Source organism: Elephantulus edwardii, unplaced genomic scaffold (genome assembly GCF_000299155.1).
Source record: "Elephantulus edwardii isolate Elephantulus edwardi_28Jun2011 unplaced genomic scaffold, EleEdw1.0 scaffold00011, whole genome shotgun sequence".
Taxonomy (NCBI): Eukaryota; Metazoa; Chordata; class Mammalia; order Macroscelidea; family Macroscelididae; genus Elephantulus; species Elephantulus edwardii.
The window spans coordinates 20,057,869-20,077,047 of NW_006399761.1; the positions used below are offsets into that span (position 1 = coordinate 20,057,869).

General features: G+C 42.3%; 1 protein-coding gene across 5 annotated transcripts in view; it reads right to left on the reverse strand.

Annotated features, from left to right (window-relative positions):
• BCL11A (B-cell CLL/lymphoma 11A (zinc finger protein)) overlaps positions 1-19,179 on the reverse strand; it is a 125,221-nt gene that overhangs the window by 101,673 nt on the left and 4,369 nt on the right. For all 5 annotated transcript variants that reach the window (XM_006880942.1, XM_006880941.1, XM_006880940.1 and 2 more), the window contains exon 2: positions 15,843-16,172. In XM_006880942.1, the coding sequence (XP_006881004.1) occupies positions 15,843-16,172 (330 nt within the window). The remainder of the gene's footprint in view (positions 1-15,842; positions 16,173-19,179) is intronic.

Genomic DNA, 19,179 nt, shown 5'->3' on the forward strand with positions numbered 1-19,179 from the left:
GAGCTTTGAACCACGTGCCTTCAGGATTCCAGCACAGCTTCTTACCACTAGGCCACCAGAGCTCCCTTCAAGCCTCAGGTTATTTAACTTTATTTTTCTCCTATATTATACGGATGTTCACAAAGGTATCTTACCTTGTCAAGTCTACGGAAGAAACTGTAAACTATTTTCTATTGTGAACAGTACTTGGGACAAACAACAAACCCAGTCGTAAGGTTCAAGGTCCCCGGATAGAAGCCTATGAGGCTGGCTCTGCCCCGCCAGCCCCTCTGGTGGGAACCAGAACAAAGTTAGAGGGGAATCCAATCACCGCGCCACTTGTGGCAGGAGGGCAAGGCCTGCACAGTAAAAGGGCTAAAACTGCCGGGAAGTTATTGGGCCAATGAGCCTCACTTGCCAATGCTCACAAGTGAATGTATAATGTCACAATAAACATAAAAAAAATAAAAGACACAGAAGATAATCGTGAAGAAAACAAACCCAAACACCAAACAAGGCATTCGTTCCTTCACCATCAGCCCTGCAGAGGAAACACTAAGCTTCCGGTTGGGGTACCTTTCTTCCACCTCTGGGCTTGTCTGGCCTCTTCTCCTATCTTTCCCAGCCACCTCTGATCACGCTCATAGGTCCTTTCCAATAAGGAGTTTAACTTCAGCCGTTTAAAAGAAACAAAAATCCAGCACAACGGTTTCCAGCTCACTCTACCTGCACACACAGGCCCACTCCCCATGCCTGCCTGCCCCCTCCCCGTTCACACACAATCATACACGCCTGTCCCCTGAGCACACCAGGCCTGGCATTAGCACAACTCCCCCCCACCCTTCCCCAAGAGGTAAGCCAGGAAAGATGATAGAACCCGTGTGTGTAGCCAAAAGGCTAGCCTCAACTGGTTTGGGGGGGAGTGGAGTGTCTTTTTTTTTCCTTGTTGTTCTTGCCTTTAGCCAAAAGACCTGGGAGCATTTGATGTACAGACAGTAGGTTTAAAAAAGAGAGAGAGAATGAATATGGGAAGAAGGGGGGTGGGGGGAGGACAAACCCAACACAAAACAGCCCACTGAAAAGGCTTGGCTGCACCGAGGCCCTGACACGCTCGCATCTGAAGGCTGGCCCACGGCCAAGTTCATCTGTTAATGGACAGCCACAAGCGGGTGTCCCCTCCCCCACCGCCCCTGGCCCTCCCCAAGTCTCCTCTGTCCACCTACCTCTTTGGAGCGCCTAAAAACTAGACATCGATTATGTCTGCACTTTTCCCTTTCTATTCAAGATAAACAAAGTGCTTCAAGTTCAGGGCACACCCTGGGACCCTTGACAAAACAATCCATCATGCTGTCTGATAAACCAGTCTGGCTACACCGTGGGCCGAGGAGGCCGAGCAGGGAGCACGGCTCCGACGGACAATTTTCCCTTTGTGCTCCTTCCCTCTTGCCACTAGACTCCTTTCTTTACCACCTTCTTCAGAGCAGATGGACTTGACCACTCTCCTTAAGCCCCTCCTGGCAACCTCAGAAATTAAAGATAAGCACTGAACTCCCCAGTGGCTGTCCCCTCCTTCCTTCCTGCCCACTGGCTTGCCCCTTGCCCCCTGCCCCCCACCTGCCTGTTGCACCCTCACCCCCAAATCCTGTTAGACCCTGCTGTCTCTCTGGCCCTCTCACGGCCGACACGCACCCAGCACCAATGTGAAAAAACAGGGCCTGTCCCCTCCTTTTCTCCCTAGAAGAATATTTTAAGAGAGTTGAGGTGGTAGTGGTAGGGTGTGTGTGGGTTGTTGGTTTTTTTTTTAATAATCATATCCATTAATTTATCCTGACTTGCAATTAAATGCAAGCACACTTTTTACAACCAGTGCGGAATATATTAATTATAACTACAAATGGTCAAATAAGAGCACAGGCTCTCCTAAAAAAAAATAAAATATCATAAAATACATAATAAATAATATTAATGAACAGAAATAGATTCATAAGCCATTGCCTTGGCTAAAGCTTTTATTATTCTATGAAAGGGGGAATCCAGCCAGAGGCATTTGCCACAAACACTTTGGCAAAACTCAGACCAAGCAGCCCCATAAGCTCTGAGGAGTGGAGAGGGGGTGCGCTGGCCTGGTGTTGGGGGGTCTTGTGTAGACGTCACCATGCAGAGCTAAGGGCCCCAGGGATCACACAACGGATTACAGAGTTTGCCCATGGGATCAGGAGCATAAGTTATCCACAAGATGCTTCCCTTTGCTAAGTCAACCCAAGGTATCATTTCAATGCCCACCGACCCCTGGAGGGACAAATGATGCACTATACCCAGCGGGGAAAGGGCCCATTCAATGCGGGGCCACCCCGTTCCACACCAGCGCCAAGGATGCCTTTGTTCACCGCGGGCCCCTCCAGCCCCCTTCGCCCCCTTCTAACCTGTCTCCACATCATTCAGGCCTTCTCTTCACCCCCCAGCCCGCCCTGCCCCCTCCCCTCCCCCCAAGCCCAACACACCCACCGCACAATCGAATCTAATTAAGATCAGGAAGAAATTTGCATTTTCTTTTCACTGTACCCCCAGTAATCACAGAAGTTCTTCAAATTTGGAGAATTCGATTCCTCTGCTAATTATTTCCCTCATTTTGCATTTCAAGGCACAAAGACAGTCTACCTCGCTGGTGGTCTATTAATAGTTTGAAGTTTTGAGAATCAGAATAGGTTTGGGGAGGGGTTCCCCCCCTTCTTTAAAAACTATTCTATCATTTCCAGTTTGGGGGAAAATTTTTTTTTTGAAACGGTGATAGTGATTTTTCATGTTTCTTCAAAAAGGCAGCTGAGCTGGGCCATTCTGTGTATTATGATTTGGTCTCTCCCATACAATGGTTGGTCGCTGCCTGGTTTACTAATTTACAGAACCTTGGAATGTGAATGGCAAAAAAGAAAGAAAAGGGAGAGAAGGAAAGAAAATTCCTTGGCATAAGTATATGTTTGCTGATCAAATTTCAGATCATGTGTTGTTCATTATTATGACTTGACTTGAAAAACTGTTTGCCACAGCGCAATGGATTTGCTTTATAAGCCTTCCACCCCTCCAACTCCCTTTCTAAGTACTCTGAAAAAACAAGACCAATTTATTTATTTTTTTAAGGTACATTTAAAGCCTGAACTGGTTTGGATTAAAACAATGTTTCAACATCCCTTGCATCCTCTCAAAATACATTTTCCTGGGGACTGGTGCAATGCCACACATGATTTCGAGGGAGCTAATGAGATTGTCCCACCAACAAAATTTAATGGAGACTTAAGAAATTCTAATACTTTTCATTTACTTCCTGGAGAATTATTTGTGTAGTTGACATTTATACAGTTTCTCCATTATATAACAATCTTCTCTGGGTACACTAGATTATGCCAATCTATTAGAATGAAATTTGTACTCCATATAAGCAGAAGTTCCCAGTCGGCTCTGACTTACCATTATGTTTCAATGCAAAGTGTTATTATAGCTGAGTATAAAGCACAGCTGTTTTTTAAACTCTAATACTGTAATCTTTCTTGCTGCTTCTGGGGCTGTGTCAGTGTTTACATTCCTGGAAGTTAAATAAACCGACATGGCAAAACTCCTGGATAGACTGAATAATAAGGCTTGTGATGACTAAACTGTTTACTTTTTACCTTGTTAGGATCCCTTTCTTGTAAAGTTTGGGGGCAGGGGACAGACAGATAGAGAAAAAGAAGGAAGGAAGGTGATATGAGACAGAGAGAGAGAAAAGATTTACACACGGGCTTCCACATGTCACAAAGACCTGCTTAGCCATAGTCTACGCGACTGTGTGTGAGTTAGTTTTGCCTTTTTTGTTTTGTTTGTAGTAATGCCCAGTCAGTTGAACAACCCCTCTCCCCTCACTGACCTCCCCTCAATATAAAAATCTGGACCTTTTTTTTTTTTACCCATTTTCAAATAGCAGATTATCCATTAGATTTCATATCTTAGTAAAGCAATTACATCAAGAAAATGATAGTGCGTGTGGAATCAATTATGCATGCAGTTGGCCACAGACCAAAGGCTGTGAAGTCGGAGAGGGCAGAATCGCTCAACACACACAAACAAAAAGCCCCTGGATCTCACAGATGGACCCCATCAGTTCATCTTACTGCCTAAAAAGTTCATGCACTTAATAATTTATTTGTGTTCTGGATACTGTTTCCCAGATGAATATTAACAACTTTGAACTGATGCGTGCTTTTAGCATGGGGTGGATGGAAGTCAGGCAGAGGCCGGCCAGGGTCCCCGGGAGGTTAAAATTGTAGTTATGTTTCTTACACACTGTTCATTTTCCGTCACAATTTATTTTCTCTCATTAAGCATTCCTTTTAATCAGAATATCAGCTTTCTGTGTTCTGATTCAGCTTGTTAAGCAGTGATCAACTCATAAACCAGAGACGAGCATCAATAATACAAAGGCGAACACCAAAAATCACAGGCTCTCGAAAACTGGAGACCATGAGTTAACACCTTGGTTTTGTAACCAGGGCACTTGGGGACTTCAAAGGAGGGACTGTAGCCCAGAGACCACTATTTAGCTGAAGTAGGCCTCTGGAAGGCTCACTTGCTCAAAAGGACACAGGGGGTTGGTTTTTCAGGGTTTTTTTTAAAAAAAACAAAAAACACACAAATAAATAAAACTATAAGCCCAAGGCATTGTCAGAAAAGTTTGTAGCTCAGTTGAGAACGCTAAGGTCTTAACATTCTTAATATTGAGTCTCTGCGCCATCCAATTGCTAACACAGAACTAATATGGGAGAAGCAGGGGCAAAGCAATAGATCTTTCTGTTTGTAGCTATATATGCCTCAATCAAACATTAACATGGTACAGTCTTCTCCCCAAATGAGAGCAATTTCCAGCCAACACTTCCACAAACTGTACTTAACGTTAAAAGAAAACGGATAAAACATATGTAATTACTCAAGGTTAGACTCCTAATTCCTCAATTCACTAAAGGAAACTTGGCAAGGAGATGCATCATTTTGCTCCTTTCTACTGGGGCATCTGAGGAGGGGAGCCACTGAGGCAGCTAATACACAAAACATGATCAAAAGTGATTAACAACAGCTTCATATGCAAATTGCATTAATGAAGGAGTGCAAAGTCATCATGCAAATTAAATATGTCAAATCTCTTGGTGAACTTTCAATCTTGAGAAGAAAAAACACTGCTTTAATTTTTTTACATCATCAATTTTGCAAGATTGAAAATCTAAGAATCTTGGTGCTATAAACAATTTTCACCTTTTTTTTCTCCTTCAGCAAGGCTGACAGGCCAGCCTGATGTGCACCGAATGTACATGTTAATAGGCCAATCAAAAATGCAAAACAATTCGCAATTACTGGAAGGACCTAATGGTCATTAGAATTTACAACTAGGTAATGAACTGAAGTCTGCCCACACCATGCATATTCATAAAGCAATTTAGCCTTTGAAGATTAAAGAAGTGCTTAAAATTCAAATGAGCTTTAGCAAATTATCAGTAAGATTCATCCAAAAAGCAAAGGGTTTTTCTTCCTATGATTTCCTCATTTTTTTAATGCAAAATTGTTATATCTTCCAGACTGAGCTTAAACTAAACATAGAGCTTCTAGACAAAGCCAAAGGGGCTGAAGAGACACACAGAGGCTGTGAACATCGTTAGGGACTTTGTTCATAAAACTAAGCCCTTAAAACCTATCTCTAAACATGGTAATTTATCAAAAACAGCCCAGAGTTGCTTATAGGCAATCCTGGGCCGACCTCGAACAGAACAGATTAACTCGGTTCCCACCGCCCTCCCAAAATGCCCCCCCCCCTTGAGTTTCGCCTCCTCTGTAAACATCCACTGTGACATAAAAACAGCGTTTTCATCTTTTCATCGGCACGGAGTGGCATTCATGGTAGGAGTTTCGGCTTCCAAAGGAAACAGAGCAAGAAAGGAAAAGAAAACGCTCAGGCAGAAGGCCTGCTTTACTTCTGGGGAGTGAGAAATCCTGGCATTTGGCAGTTCTCTTCCATGGCACCTTGCGCCAGGCTGCTCCAGCAGCACTTAATCCAACAGCCAGGCATCAAGGAACACTCAGGAAGTCAGGGTGTCCCCCATCCTCCCTTACTCCTCATAGCAGAGTCTATCAAGGGAATCTGGGTTGTCCTGCATCCCAATTACCAGTCTGGAGAAGAATCCTTTCCTCGAATCCTCTCCTACCTCCCTAACCTCGTGACATTTTAAAAACTGTAGTGCGAGAATTCCCAATCTCTAATTCCTCAGACTTCCCCCCTCCTCAATCTAAGTGCATGCAAGTCCTGCTCCAGCCAGGGTCCAAGTAAGCCGGGAATAACAGCTTAGAAAGGACCACGTGCCGTGCGTCCTGCCTGCCCAGCTGCTGCACCCAAAGGGCTTTCTGCTCCGGTCGCTGTGACTGACTCCCATTGAAAATATTCCAGCAACTTCTCCGAGCCACCTCCCTCACACACCCAACTGCCCAGTCTCAGGCAGCTTCCCAGAGTCGACCTTTTCCTGCAATGTGGGTGTTAACCAGGAGGCAAGAAAGAGGCCTGGGAGGCAAGAAAGCCTCAAAGACTACCCACTTCCCTGCACAGATGAGCCTCCTTTTAATTGGGGGGTGGGGTGTGCATTACAAGACCAGGAGGCAGAGCGACTTTGGACACGCATCTACCACCATCCAAGCAAGCCACAGGTCCACAGTCCTGACCGATTCTGTTTGACACTAATGTTACTCCACACCAGTCGAGGGCCATGAGCACTGATATGGGATGTGACAGGGTAAATCAGAATTAGATTAAAAACAAAAGTTTCGAAACCGATGCTACAGTGCAGAGCAAATGGGACTTGAAAGCCAAATTTTCCCCTAACTGCCTTCCAGTCATTTTCCCTATTAGAGTTCTGGCCTGCCACCCCCCTGCTGGCCAGGCTGCGTTCACATCCGAAAAGCAGAGAGCAAAGCACATAGGAAAGGCTGGAAATGCTCCTTCTTAAGTACAACACCTATATGTTTAATATACAGCAATTAACTTCTGGTCAGGAGTCTGCAGGCAACAGACTGCCCCGAGGAAGGGGCCCCGAAGCTGGGACAAGCACAAAAGACAGGTCTAACAGCAATGCCTGCTGTCAGCAACTGAATTATTTTTATACAGGATTTTTTATCTCTATTGTACAAACAAGTACGTGTCTGTGCTGACTTGTTAAGCAATCCACTTGTATGTAGAATAAGATTTTTTTTCCCTGCTACCAGTCACACAGCTCTAAGATCAGAAGAAATACATAGTCTTTGAAGCTGCTCAAATGTTTGAGTTAAAAGGACAGCCGTTGTTTTCAAAGATCCAAGAGTATCTTTATCAGAATTAAATTTTTCCTTATTGATTTTTCCCCCTTAACATAACAAAAACATAACATGAGAAGGTTACGATTTATTATTAAAAAAAAAATTAAGCCTTTAGAAATCATTCTTCAGTAGCCAGTGTTCACTTTTTAAACGCAAAGGAATCATTCTTATTTTTCTTTTCAATCACAGAGTAGGAGGGAAAAGCAGAGAGAGGAGCTGGGCAATTGGAAATTTAACGTTGGTTAACGCCTTGTTTTAACTGTGGGCTCAAAGAATTAGAAAGGGTATTAAATCAGTAATAAGTGTATCCTTGTGGACTGCACCCTTAGTGTAAATAAATCATGCTATCTCCTGAGTTGCTTCAATTTTTCCCCCCAAAGAAACTATTTAAGCTGTCAAAGATCACATTTGACATCCAGTGTTTTGTGCTCCCAACTAAGGTAAGAGCCCAAGTTCTATTTTATGCCTCTAAAAATTAACAGATGTGGATTTTTTTTTCTGCAGCTTTTTTTCATGCATCATTACATATCAAGAAAATGAACAACTGATTAATGTATATTTAAATGTCCTGGTGCTTAGCAGGGAGCATCCTTGTGCTTTCTACAAAGTTCAAAAAGAAAACAGAAAAGGAGAGAGAAGGGTACACAACAGCACCTGTGTTCTTGCTGAAGGAAGCCAAGCATCTTTGCAGGTTTCACAAATAATTCCCTTCTTTATTTTTTTTTCCCCCAATGGGAGTTGTTTTGCTTTTTTTTTTTTTTAATCAAACCTCTATCAAAGAGTAAGATCAAATTGTAGGTGTAATTGTGCAGCGCCAATGTTAACAACACTGAGAATACAAACAAAAACTCATTGTAAGTGACCAAAGGTCCCCAGGTATCCCCTTCAACAACATACCTGCTCCAGGTTCCCCCTGGGAATTCCCTGACCGGGGAGCGATTCAGTTCTCAACAACACCACGCTGCCAGCCCTCTCTGGGTCTCACCATTTTTACAGGATCTTTAAAGTCTGTCTCACCTTTACCTGGACCTAATTTTGCTGCGCAGTACTCTAAGCACTTGGTGGGCTAGGCACCTACGGCCAGATGAGAGAGCAAACCCAGGCCCAACCTGCTCAGGTGTGCATAACCCCTGTGCAGGGTGTGCCGCTGAAAGAGAGGCCTGGCCAGGTAAACCTTCCAACAAGATTGCATCAGATCCGCTCAGATCCGTCTCCAGGGGAAAGTGAGAGATGAAACACTTCGGGTCCCTGTCTACAAACTTCTAATTCACCCGTTATTGGCAGCTTATTTCTCCAAGTGTTTTGTTTCAGGAAACATGTGTATTTTCCTTTGTATGTTTTGTGGATTTACCACAACTGGTTCTGACAGCTGTTGATTCAGTTAAATGAACACATTCGAAAAATCCTCTTTAAAACTTCCAGCAGCAGAGGCCTCAAAAATATAATGATAAAATATTTTAATGGGATTCCAGTTGGGGGAGTTGGAAACAAAGTCTAAATGTAGGTACAGATGTTAAATCAGCCCTGGATTTAAAATGAGTCCGTCTCTCTCTCTCTCTCTCTCTCTCTCTCTCTCTCTCTCTGTGTGTGTGTGTGTGTGTGTGCGCGCGCGCGCGCGCGTGTGCACTGCGCTTACTGGAGGAAAGGGAATGTTGCAAACCACCAAAAATATTTACAGCCTTTGTTCAAATCACATACTTTCAACAGGAAAAGGCTCGGAAGCATGGTTATTGAGAATTTTAAATATTCAAATGCTTGTAATTAAGCCATACGAAACAAATTAGGTTGCATTTCTCCATACCAATTCATGCAAATAAATAAATACATAAAAATTCCTGGTGGTGCACTGGAGTGGGGGTGGGGGGGTGACAAAGTCGGGGAGACAACTCTTAAGAGGGAGGCCAGAATGATGTTTTCATTTTGCTATAGATCAAAGGCGGCCAGGAATGGAAACTGTGGCGTCGCCAGCATCTTCCCCTGCCTGCCTCTCACACCGGGCTATCTAAGTTTTCTACAATTCCCCAGACTCGCTGCATTTTAAGCGTGCTGTGTACAGCTTTATTATGGCGCGGTGGTGGAAGAAGCATTAATATTCCTGCTCCACACCTGACAGGGTATTTACATGCGCCCATCTGAGCTGCACCTGAGAGCCTCGTCTAAGGTGCAGTAACTGTGTGTCTATTGTAAAGGCAAATGAAGCTCACCTATTCCCTGCTGGGATCAGAAGTGACCTCACCACCCCCCATGCCTCAAATCCTTCCCTTGCCAACCTAACTCAATGCCACCACAGAATGACAAATGAGCTCAGAAACAGACCCCAAGTTACTAACCCTGCTAAGAACAGCACAAGCCTTTGCTGAAATGTTTTAAAAATGCATAGGGAGTGCAGCTGGCCAGTTAAAAGGCAAGTAGACAAATTCCAGGGAACCCAATATGGAATACGTTACATGCGAAGACTGATTAGAAATCTAGCCTGATGTTTACTGGCTCCAAATTGAGTTTGGCATCAAGCATGCTGGCTTTAATAACGTCGGCATTGTTGGGTTTTTTTAAAAAAAATTATTATTCTTTAAAATCTGCCTTTGGTCTCTGGGAGCACATGTGGCGAGGTAAAGAATTCTTATTCGTCAGGTTACATTTCCTGGAAATTAAGTTTGTGACAGAAAATGACTTGAGTAGCAATAATATGGTTTGTGCGCAAATTAATTAGGTCATTGTTGTAAAAACCACATGGCAAATTACAAAGGTAAATTGACTGAGATTGGCCAGTACTCTGGACCCTTTGAGCCAAAGGAGAGAGCAGTTAGTTATTTACCTGGGCAGAAAAAGGGGGACAGAGAAGAGGCAATGCAGAAGTCAATTTTCTTATTTGTATCACAATAAAACTACTAGTCATTAGCCATGAAATTATACAGTCTGAACATATTTTATGAACTTTACTCATGTCTTCCAAATTGACACATAAAATAAAAACCTGCTTGATGTTAAATGCAGGGGGAGAGGGGGAAGTGGGCACCAACTTTTAAAAAATCCCCCCCCCCCCGCACCCTTGGAATAACAACACTGCTGACATCGTCATGACCCAAATGAAATCTGAACAAGCAGAAAGGTACTAAAGATCCTGGGTGATTAAATCTCATGCTAAAAAAAGTGGCAAGATGCCAGGCTGGGTCCAGCTTGGTGCTAAGAGCTTCTGCATTGCACAAAGCTGGTACTACTGTATGCAAAAACAGACTTGGGCTTGGGGTAAATTTTGTCAAATGCTTTCTTTGTGCAATAAAGGGTGTGAAGAGATTAGCTTGAGTAGATTAAATTAACATCAAGTGACACGATCTCTGCACCTCTCCCTAGCAATGGGCACTGTTATGGGTTAAATTTCATTCTTTTTCCCCACAAGGAAAGCTAAACTTTTCTTTCTGTCGAACGTGCAAAGCCACATCTGCTCCCTTGATAAAAAATAAATAATAAACCACTCCCATTAAGAAATCACAAGAATCTGAAAAATGTCTTCCTAGTATTTGCACCTGGGTTATGCACCCCAAATTCCAGCCTCCTAATTAGCCAAAGGACACTGAGGGTGCAGTGGGAAGTGAGACATAATCCAGGATTCCCAAAATGTGCCATGACTATGCCTCCATTCTGAGGCCAATCCTGGCCTCACCTGCAAGTCGTAACCCCCTTTTCTAGCCCCTGAGAAGCTCCACAATTAAATGCAAAATTCAATAGGAGAAAGGTGGGCAAAGTCTATCTCAGATTCTTTAAAAGAAAAGGTACAACTTCCAAGACAACAAGGACTGGCGTGATTTAGGAAATTACAGCACCGTTGTTTTGTTGGGCTGGGTTTTGTTTTGTTGGGGTTCCCCCCCTTTCTCTCTTTCTAAGCCTTCACAGAATAAACACAGAGAATGGGAGGGTAGTTCTGTCCCCCTTCTGCTCCTGTTCTTGAAGTGAATACATATTTGTGTTTCCAATAAAAGGCCATTTTTACATTAACTGTCTGTAACAGCAGGAGACAGAAAAACTAACACAATCGCCACATCACACACAGGATGATCTTCATATCACGTGGACCTATTCTCAAAACTATTATTTATAAAAGGCGACAAGGAAAATGCACAGTGCATCTTTTCTGTGTCACTGGAAGGAGGCAATGTCTGAAGAAGTTTGAGATCTTCTACATTTTAGGTTTGGTGGGTTGGTCTTTTTTTTTTTTATTTCTCTCTTTTTTTTTTTTTTGGCTTTCGAAGTAAATTTAGCAGTCATGCGGGCCACTGTGTTTAATTAAGCTTTCAAAAGTCCTCTGACAATGCCAACAATTGTAAAGCACTTCTGTGGCTCAATCATGCAGTCACTGTGACAGTTCTATTTACAATTTGTCTTAGAAAGAGTTTCTCTGACATTGTACTTTGACAAAACATCCAAGCTGCCAGTTCACAACCTCTCTCTGTCTTATTTACAAATACAGCGTGTATATAGCACTTTCAGTCTTGGGGTAGTGGCCCCACAAATATATCTGGTTCACTATGAAAATCCGAGATCTGAAGGTGCATAAAGAATCTCCCTAGCATATTACAGTTTCTGTTTTAGCTGCAATGCCAAAAAAAAATCACTTCAAAAGGCTGTCATTTTTGTGTAGAATCATCAGAAATAAAAAATAACTAGTCATAAAAGGATATTATTATTTAGTTTCTTCTGCACACTGGCAAACAAACACACATTCTGATTTACTCTGAGCTAAGAATGAATGAGTACAAAATTAAAAAAAAAAAACTTGTTATATACCTGGTTCATCTTTTAGTACTATGATGATTGATTTCTGTTTTGAATGGGGTGGGGTTGTTCCCCCCCTTCATCAAACTGTCTCTCTTACATACATATTATCACCTACAGAGGAGGTGATTTTTTTTAATATTTAATTTTAAAATATCCTGATATAAATGCCTATGTGCATCATTTTAATGGGGAAACACAAGAGTCGTATCAGCCTTTACTACATTTTTCAGCCTTTACTATGATCATTTGTTATCACCATTGCCTTTTCTCTAAAAAAAGCTAACATTATGACGGGCCCAACCCCAATTTAAAGATCTCTATGTGCACTGAGCCAAAACCTCCAATCGGACAGACACTGTGGGCTGATTCTTTTTTTCCCTTTTCCATAAAGTCAACAGCACTTTCATATTCACTAATCCTTGATGAATATTTCTCCCTTCATCAAAACGAGACCAGAAAACAAAACCTTCCTTAAAGGTGCTGTCAGTCAAACGCTGCTATCTGATGGTGAAAAACAGACACTACAGACTAGAAGATCCGGGCCCTACACGCTTTAACATGCTCATCTGCAGTTAAATTAGTGTCATCTCAATAGTAATAATGGGTTAGAATCACATATTCTGAATAAAAGGGGCAAGTGGGGGAGGGGGGAAGGGTCTAGTAACCTGATATGTAGATGGGCATACATTTGTACCTGGGGGATACTGGAGCAATACCTATTTGCCAGGTAAAAAGAAGAATGCACCCTAAAAAAAAATGCTCACCTTTGAGAGAACTGAGTGCAGTCCAAGCACAGACATGCATATTTAAAGTGCTACTGTATTCTCCGATTTGAAAACCCCAAATTCCAAGCCTGATTTCTCTGAGGTAGACTATCTGTCACTGTTATGTTCCTGCTTCCTGTCCATAAAATGGCACAGACCGCACACTGAACTCAAAACCAACTTATATCACTTTCATAAAGCTTGTCCTACACAGTGCATCCCAGTGTCTACCTTCTACAGTACGTGGTTGCCAGGTATATCTTTCTAAGGGGTCATCATTATCTCTCCTTCTTCAGACAGAGCACTGCTCCCACTTTCCTCTCCATGACACATTCAAATATCTCTTGAATCATTACACTTACTGTTCACCTCCTCATCGTGAAAAGACCAGCAGATTTGGGACCATGGAGACATGCCTCAGATAAATGGTCTGGGAGTAAGTACACACAGCCTCTATTCCACAACTTTGTTGCTGAAGCCCAGAGCAGGGTAATTTACGTGCAGTGGTAGAATGTTAATTTCACCATAGGAAACTCTTAATTCATTACCACCGTGAATTATGACAAGCCGTGACTACAGTTATACTGCCTTACGCCCTGGGATGTGACCGGGCTATTTACGTCCAGCCAGTTTCAGGGTGGGAACAGGTGAGTGACTGAGAGCCATGAAAGAAACGAAGACTCTACCATTATTTCAGCAGGAGAGGTTTACCTCACCTGTACCACAGCCCTTGTGTACCCATTCAATACCTTAGACAGCCTATCTTCAGGGAAATGATGTTGGATGAAGCCCATAAATACATAAAACATATTTACATTTTTCTTCTTTTCTTTTTCTCTTACTAGTTTTCTTTTTTCCTTTAAAAAAAAAAAAGGCCTAACCTTTCTGCTAGCAACAGAGCCAAAGAAAATACATTTTTCTCTCCCTACACACATTCACCACTGACACAGGAGAAAGCCTTAAAACAGGGCCTTCCCTCCCCATCTTCCAGATCTCTCCTAAGAACAGAGGCATGGGGGTTTTGAGCTAGTTCTCTGACACTAAATAACCTATCTGGGACCTGGATAAGGAGTGTGACTTTAATTCCTGTTTGACAGACACTGTGTTTTGTCTCTTCAACGAGCAGCCCAATATGTAAATACGATGTTACATCACGCAAGTGTTACTCCATATTTGGCGGTTTAGCAAGGCTTTGGATCTCCGAAGACGACAAATCCCCTTCCGCTGGCTCCTGCTTCATTAATCACGCCTTACAACTCCTGCTCATTTTCCTGCTAGACACAAGACAGCACAGGGGTGCGGGGATGCGGCCACTGCCACATCCCTCCTGGAGGCCAGTGGGGAGCTGAACCTCCATGTCACAGAAGCTAAACGTGGCGGCTTCCAGAAAAAAGACTCAGTAAAATGCAGCTTTTCTCTGAGAGTTCTCATTTCACCAAGTGAAAAGTATCGGAGTTGTTATTACAGGAAGTATTAAAAAGAGAGAGAGAGAGAGTGAGAGAAAATGCCACATTTGATTTTAATGATCGAATTCCAGAGGGAGTGAGGAGAAGGATATGACATTTAATCCCCTCAGGACCACTGACCTATTCAGGTTCAACTTGGTGGCCAAACTAAAATGGAGAGAGAAGTTCCATTGTATAAACTGATTTATGCACACTACCTTTCCTCAAATGGGAAGCCCTCTGCTTTTTTGGGGGGATTGAGGGGTGAAACAAAGCCATCTACTGGTAGCATGTCACCACAGAATCTGCCTTCATTTTGTCAAATGGGCTAAATCACGCTTGTTTCATTGAAAACAGTGTTCTCTGGGCTGTTGTATAGCATTGCTATAGATCTCTCTCTCTCTCTCAGTGGGAAATGTGAGGTCCTCGATGACCCTTTCACTCTTTGTCACCCCTAAGCTGCTGAGAAACCCACACACCCCAGGTACCTCCCTGCTCCAATGAAGGAAAGGAGAAAGAGAGGTCCTGAATATGTGATTTGTCCAGGAGAAATTCTTACACTGGGTTAGAGACGAAACAGGGCGATGTCTGTGCTTCTGGACATTTGTAAGGGTGACATGTGGTTGTATAAACCACAAACAAAATCAAGATACATCTGTCAAAACCACATCAGAGACAAGAGAGAGCCCCGAGAAGCATTTATCATTTAGCTGAGGAGGCAGGCAGCAAGGAGCAGCCGTTCCTGTCAAACCAACCTTTTGAAATTTCCAACATGCCCTTAAACTTTTCGAGTAAGCATGTCTGTGCGCTTCAGCAACTGCCCTCTCTACTCTGGCCTGGCCAGTGGAAAATGGCATCTTAAAGTCAAGGTCACGGTGTCATCCCACCACGGGGCTTGTTTAATTACAGCCCCATACAGGCTGACAGCCAGTATAGATCCAAGGCTCGCCCCTGAGCGCAGTTAACTCTTTCCACCCTCTCCAAGGCATCCTGCCTGCGCACCCCACTTCTGGAAGCACCAATGGATAAGTGCACCCCTAGGGGAGCTGAGGAGGCATTAGAAGTCAAACAGGTCACACACACACACACCCCAACACTCTAGGTTCCCATGTGGTCACTCTGCCTTGGACAGGTCACCAGGCCTGGAGGTAGGCACAGGAAATAAGGCAAGGTGTAGAAACGGTCAGACATATCTACAAATTAGTAAAGAAGAAAACAGAAAAGAAATTGGGAATCAGCAGATGCAGAGAGAGCAGGTCAGGTGTGTGTGTGTGTACCTATCCGGCCTACATCTGACTCAGGGAGGTGGAAAAGATTTCTTTTCTCTTTTTTTTTCTCTTTTCCTGTGGGTTGAGCAGAAGCAACAGGAATGATTCTTTGAACAGTACCAGGCTGTCACAGCCAGTCACTTGGAGAAATACAGAAAGCATCCCACTCCCCACCCCCCCAACTGCCTGGCTGCAGCACCTCTGAAAATAAAAAGGAAGCATGCAAACAGCTTTTCTCCTTGTTTCTCATTTACCTGCTATGTGTTCCTGTTTGGGGCAAATTCCTCTAGATGACGTTGATAAACAATCGTCATCCTCTGGCGTGACCTGGATGCCAACCTCCACAGGATTGGATGCCTTTTTCATCTCGAGTGGCGAAGGGGAAGGTGGCTTATCCACAGCTTTTTCTAAGCAGAGGCTGCCATTGCATTGTTTCCGTTTGTGCTCGATAAAAATAAGAATGTCCCCCAACGGGAAGTTCATCTGGCACTGCCCACAGGTGAGGAGGTCATGGTCCCCTTCCGGGGCTCCCAACGGGCCATGGTCTGGTTCATCATCTGTAAGAATGGCTTCAAGAGGTTCGGCTGTGGTTGGAGAAACAAAAGCATAACTATTAGTGTGTGAAAGATGAAAAAAAAAATATGCATTCTCAACCCCATCCCCACCCACCACATTATGTAAAGTGTCTCCACAGGATACCCAGAAAATGTAAGCACACAAATTTTCAAGGATGTGGAGGTTCCCAACAAGAAAGCAAATTTATCAATGAGGCAAATCATCTTATTCTTCTAAAGAAGAAGAAGGGGGAAAAAAAGACTTGGATAACTCTACAGAGAACAAATACATGCTACAGATGTGCCTGGCTTGACTCTGAAATAAAAATGTGGTTATTAAATGACTAGTTAACAAATAAAGATAGCTTGAATAAACAGCTACCCCAAAAACCTGGCAAAAATATGGGTTGAGATTATATTTGTTTCTTCCCCCTCCCCCCAGATGAAGTTGTCTATTGTGCTAAGAAATAAGAGACTAATAAGGATACACACAAAAACACATCCTTTGTGGATGTACTCCTAAACATAAGAAAGGTAGCTCCATAAAACAGAAAGCTGTAACATCATGCAGGCTCCTTGCCACATTTACACATAGTAATAACAAAAGTACTGTGTTCACCTGTGAAACAAATCTAAATAATAATCATAATGCAGCATAATTCACATTGCCAAAAAAACCCCTCCTGCTTTCTCAGCACCGCCACAAAAATCAAAGAAATCCCAAATTCACTGGCAATTCTTCTCAGACACATTAGCTAAATGGGATACTTTTGAGTACTTAAGAAAATAAGGCAATTAGTCATTTTTTCATTCCTGAGAAAGGAATGCCTAAAATATTCTAAACATGTTTTCACTTGGTGGCCCTCATCACATCAAAATCAGTATGGCCAAGCAAATGCCACATTTCAGAAGAAGGCTTAGGAGTCTTTTCTTTAGCCTTGAAATACTTCAACTAATGTTGTCAAAGTTGACTAATTTTCCTGAATGAACTCCCAAACACTTCATCATGAAGCTATTTCTGCACACACAGAACTACCAGCTGATGGTATAACAAGGTAGAAATGCCTTTCTTTCCTGTTTGCCTCTTTTTTTTAACAAAAAGGAAAATACTATGCATCAAAATATTCCAACATCTACTTGAACAGCTCCCATCATTTCTCACCCTTCGAGGGAGAAGATGAAAGTGGGTAAATAAATATCTACCCATGAAATCCAATGTTTACTCTATTAAAAAAAAATCTGAAAACTACAAAATACATCTAAGGTGCTGTCAGGTAATAAAACTGAAGCAGAAAATGTACAAGTCTTAAACAGTTAATCAGTCTGACCTTCTTAAGCAAGCTGCCAATTTCACATTTAATGAACTTAAAGCCACAGAGAATCAAAAAATAGATTTTAATTTGAGTGTAGAATATTGGAACAGATTTTGATAAAGTGCAAAAATCCAGTGAACTCAGGTTAAATTTATTTCAACCCTACTCAGGCTGAATATTGAAGGGGAAAATTTAGAGTAACTCCCAGATGTACAGGGTGAAATAATATTGAGAGGGCCCTGCCTCGCTGTACCTATGCTCAAGTAGGGCATATCATAATTTCTAGCCTCTGATACTCCTCCTAATTTAATGTAAGGTCACCACAGAAACATGAAGGTTATATTCTGACTAATAAAGATAGCCAAGTAAACACTTGCATCTCTCCGTCCAACATACAGACCAAGAGACAAATAAAGAATCCACAGGCTGACTTTTCAAAGAAAAGGTGACAAATGCTTCTGCACTAGGTCCCCATGTCATTTTTCTCCCACATTCGCTTTCATTTTGACCAGGGGAGGAGTTGCATTCTCTAACATCTCTACTATGTAAATTAACAATTTTTAAGTACAGATTGACCAGTGTGGCATTTGGTGGTGGAGTTCGGCATTAGCTTCAACTTCTGAGATTTGCAGATTAGAGAAAGACTCCGGGGAAAACATTTCCTTTTTAATTCATTAAAGTTAGCAAGATTTGGAGCCTAACAGAAAAAAAATAATAATAATAAAATAACACAACCAAAAACACAAACACACACACAAAACAAAAACCCAACACCTTTTTCTTTTTTTTTTTTCAAATTCCAGTATATAAGATTTTTTTTTTTCATTCCCAAGGCCTAGTATGTTTCTGAAAATGGAAGTATTATTTGCAAGGAGAAAGGTATATTCACCTAGGTCTCAAATAGTTAAAGGCAATGCAGTACAAAACCAGACTTGGTTAAAGTCTTCTAAACGAAGCGACTGAACTGATTTACAATCAAAACCAGGAAATGAAGTGGTAATTCAGACACTGCTATTACACCTCCACATTCACCTAATTAATTTTATAGGAGGCAAAGTTCTTGAAAATAACAAGATGATCAAATGTACAGATATAAAACCTGTAACCTCAACATTTTCTATGCTCTTAACGTAAATTATTGCTAATTAACAGGAATTATATCCCAATGTTTGAAATCCATAAAGCAAGGGACTCTGCAAAACATCTGACTGGTAATATTCAAAGAAATAACAAAATCGTGTTTTTAGCATTGCTACTCTATTATTTTTATTCTTTAAAATCACATGAAGTGGGGCACAAAGAAAATATGAAAATACAATTGTCCTGATGTAGTATACTGATTTGCATGGCCATCTTTTTCTCAGTGGCAATCAACACATCCTTTCTGGGCATCTGATAATTTCTCTGTATTTTAATGCAAATTCCTCTTTCCCTAAAAACATTCCTAACCTCATCCTAACCCCTCCCTCAGTTCCATCCCCCCCTTCGCCCCCACAATGCCACAGTGTCTAAGCTCTGGCTACAAAGCAAAGAGCCCAGGGTTGAAGTGGAAGGGAGTGGGCAAATAATCATAATAATTAGCCGCGAATTCTCACTACGAGGGAAGGAAGAAACGGAAAATGCTTCTGCGTTCAAACACTGAATCGTCTGAAAGCCCCATCAGCAGACGACGTCTTTTCTCTTTCAGCAGTTGCAAAATTTAAGGGGTGTGGGGGGGGGGTTGG